The 1756-nt window shown below is 43.2% G+C and overlaps 1 protein-coding gene across 1 annotated transcript; it reads right to left on the bottom strand.

The window, feature by feature from the left end:
* Positions 1–469: 469 nt before the first annotated feature.
* Positions 470–1644, bottom strand: ppp1r35 (protein phosphatase 1, regulatory subunit 35; the record flags this gene model as incomplete). Its single annotated transcript, XM_044018245.1, has 3 exons — positions 470–878; positions 1347–1437; positions 1522–1644. Coding segments are annotated over 3 exons (513 nt in total), but the record flags the coding sequence as incomplete, so codon positions are not given.
* Positions 1645–1756: the final 112 nt, after the last annotated feature.

Below are 1756 nucleotides of genomic sequence, written 5' to 3'. Positions count from 1 at the left end.
ATTGTTAGTTTCAGAGTTTTAACATTCTGTCTCTATCACCTAGATGGTGATGTGTTATTAATGTGGTGTTTTATTTGAAGTTCATGTTTCCTTTAAATTCTTAGTTTACTCCCAGTGTCTTAGCAGTGAGTGGTCTGTGTCCCAGCTGTAGTATGACTGTCTGTCCTCGTCTTTTCTTGTCTGTGTTGTAATAAAATAAATAGTGTGTGTTTGACCCACACTGGCTGTTGCAGCCTCTTCATTGAAGCTTCTGTGTACTCTGTTCTGAGGTTCTATGGACGGCTCAGTCTTCATGGAATCACACGTGGATGCTGGAGACTGTGCTCCGTCCTCCTCCCTCCACAACCATGAGTCAGTCTGAGAGAAACCTGCAGTGACAATGACTGTGAGAGCACGCACACACACACACGCACATGCACACAAGGTTACTAGTGGCTTTGAGTGGTCGTCATGTCAGGAAAAACAACAGTTTATTTTAAACTGAGCTTTTTATTCACAGCTGCAGCTGAATATGAGGAACTTGATCATTTGTAAAAGTCTCTGTTCACACTGAACACACAAAAATGGACAGCAGGAGTATCAGGACGTGCCCTCCCACCGTCTCTGCCTTCTGAAGAGGTCAAAGGTTGAGTGGGCAGGTCGCGATGACGGCTTGGGCTTGTCATGCACGGGCTCTTCATTTGGGGGGAGGGGCTTCTGTCTGACCATGTTAGAGGACATGAAGATGTCCAGGGAGGGGCCATGTGCTGCTCTGAGGTCCTGGCTGTGTGGATGTGTGAGCGCTCTGTCATGAAGAGTCTGGCTGAGGAGCCGATCCTTCTGCACGCTGACACTCACCAGAGAAGTGAAGAGATGCTGGGAGCGACTGACGTTCACCACTGAGGAGGAAAGACACACTCTGATAACTGAAATTAGCATGCTGCTACACTTGGGTCTGGAATGGTACACACTCATTTTCTAGATTACCTTTGCCATTTCCACTCAGGACCCTCACCTTTTCTCTGAGTAATATTGTTATTATTATTATTATTATTATTATTGTTATTATTATTATTGTCATTATTATCATCATCATTATTATTATTAGTATCATCATTATTATTATTGCCATCATCGTTATTATTATTATTATTATCATCATGATCATTATTATTATTTTAATGAGTGAAGAATGGACTAAAGTCATCCTCACCTCAGGAGCAGAGAGACATTTAATAAGGAAAAGTGTGTTCTTAAAACCTGGTCCTAATGAGACAGAACCTCATTTCTGAGGAACTGGTAAAGTTCAGGACAAGGATTTTGAATTGTGGTTAGGGATTATGTATGAACTGATGTGTGTGTGTTACCTTCAGTAGCTCTTGCATTAATCAGGTTCTTAGTCCTCTCTGATCGACGCAGAGTTTCCTGAATGGCCCTCTGAGAGTTAAACTCCGCCCCCTGTGGGACAACAGAAACGTGAACCACAGTCAGAGGCTGTTGTGTGTGTTTATCAGTGATCATTTCCTCATAAAGAGAGTGGACCTGCAGAGACTGAAGCTCCGCCTTCAGAGCCAGTGTGCTGTTTAACCCCGCGCTTTCCGTACAGCCCGGATCAGCAGGACACTCCAGCAGCTGTCTGAGGACTTGAGCAGAGGACAGGACTGTTTAACACAATTTAGAGAAAAAATAACAAGTAACTCTTAAGTGACATGAATATACAAACACCATGAATCAAAGGTAAAAACTCATCTAAATGTGCAGAGTCTGAGGCAAAAGA

The sequence above is a fragment of the Solea senegalensis genome, unplaced genomic scaffold, assembly GCF_019176455.1.
Source record: "Solea senegalensis isolate Sse05_10M unplaced genomic scaffold, IFAPA_SoseM_1 scf7180000016561, whole genome shotgun sequence".
NCBI classification, from domain to species: Eukaryota; Metazoa; Chordata; class Actinopteri; order Pleuronectiformes; family Soleidae; genus Solea; species Solea senegalensis.
This window is presented reverse-complemented; position numbering and strand designations above follow the sequence as displayed.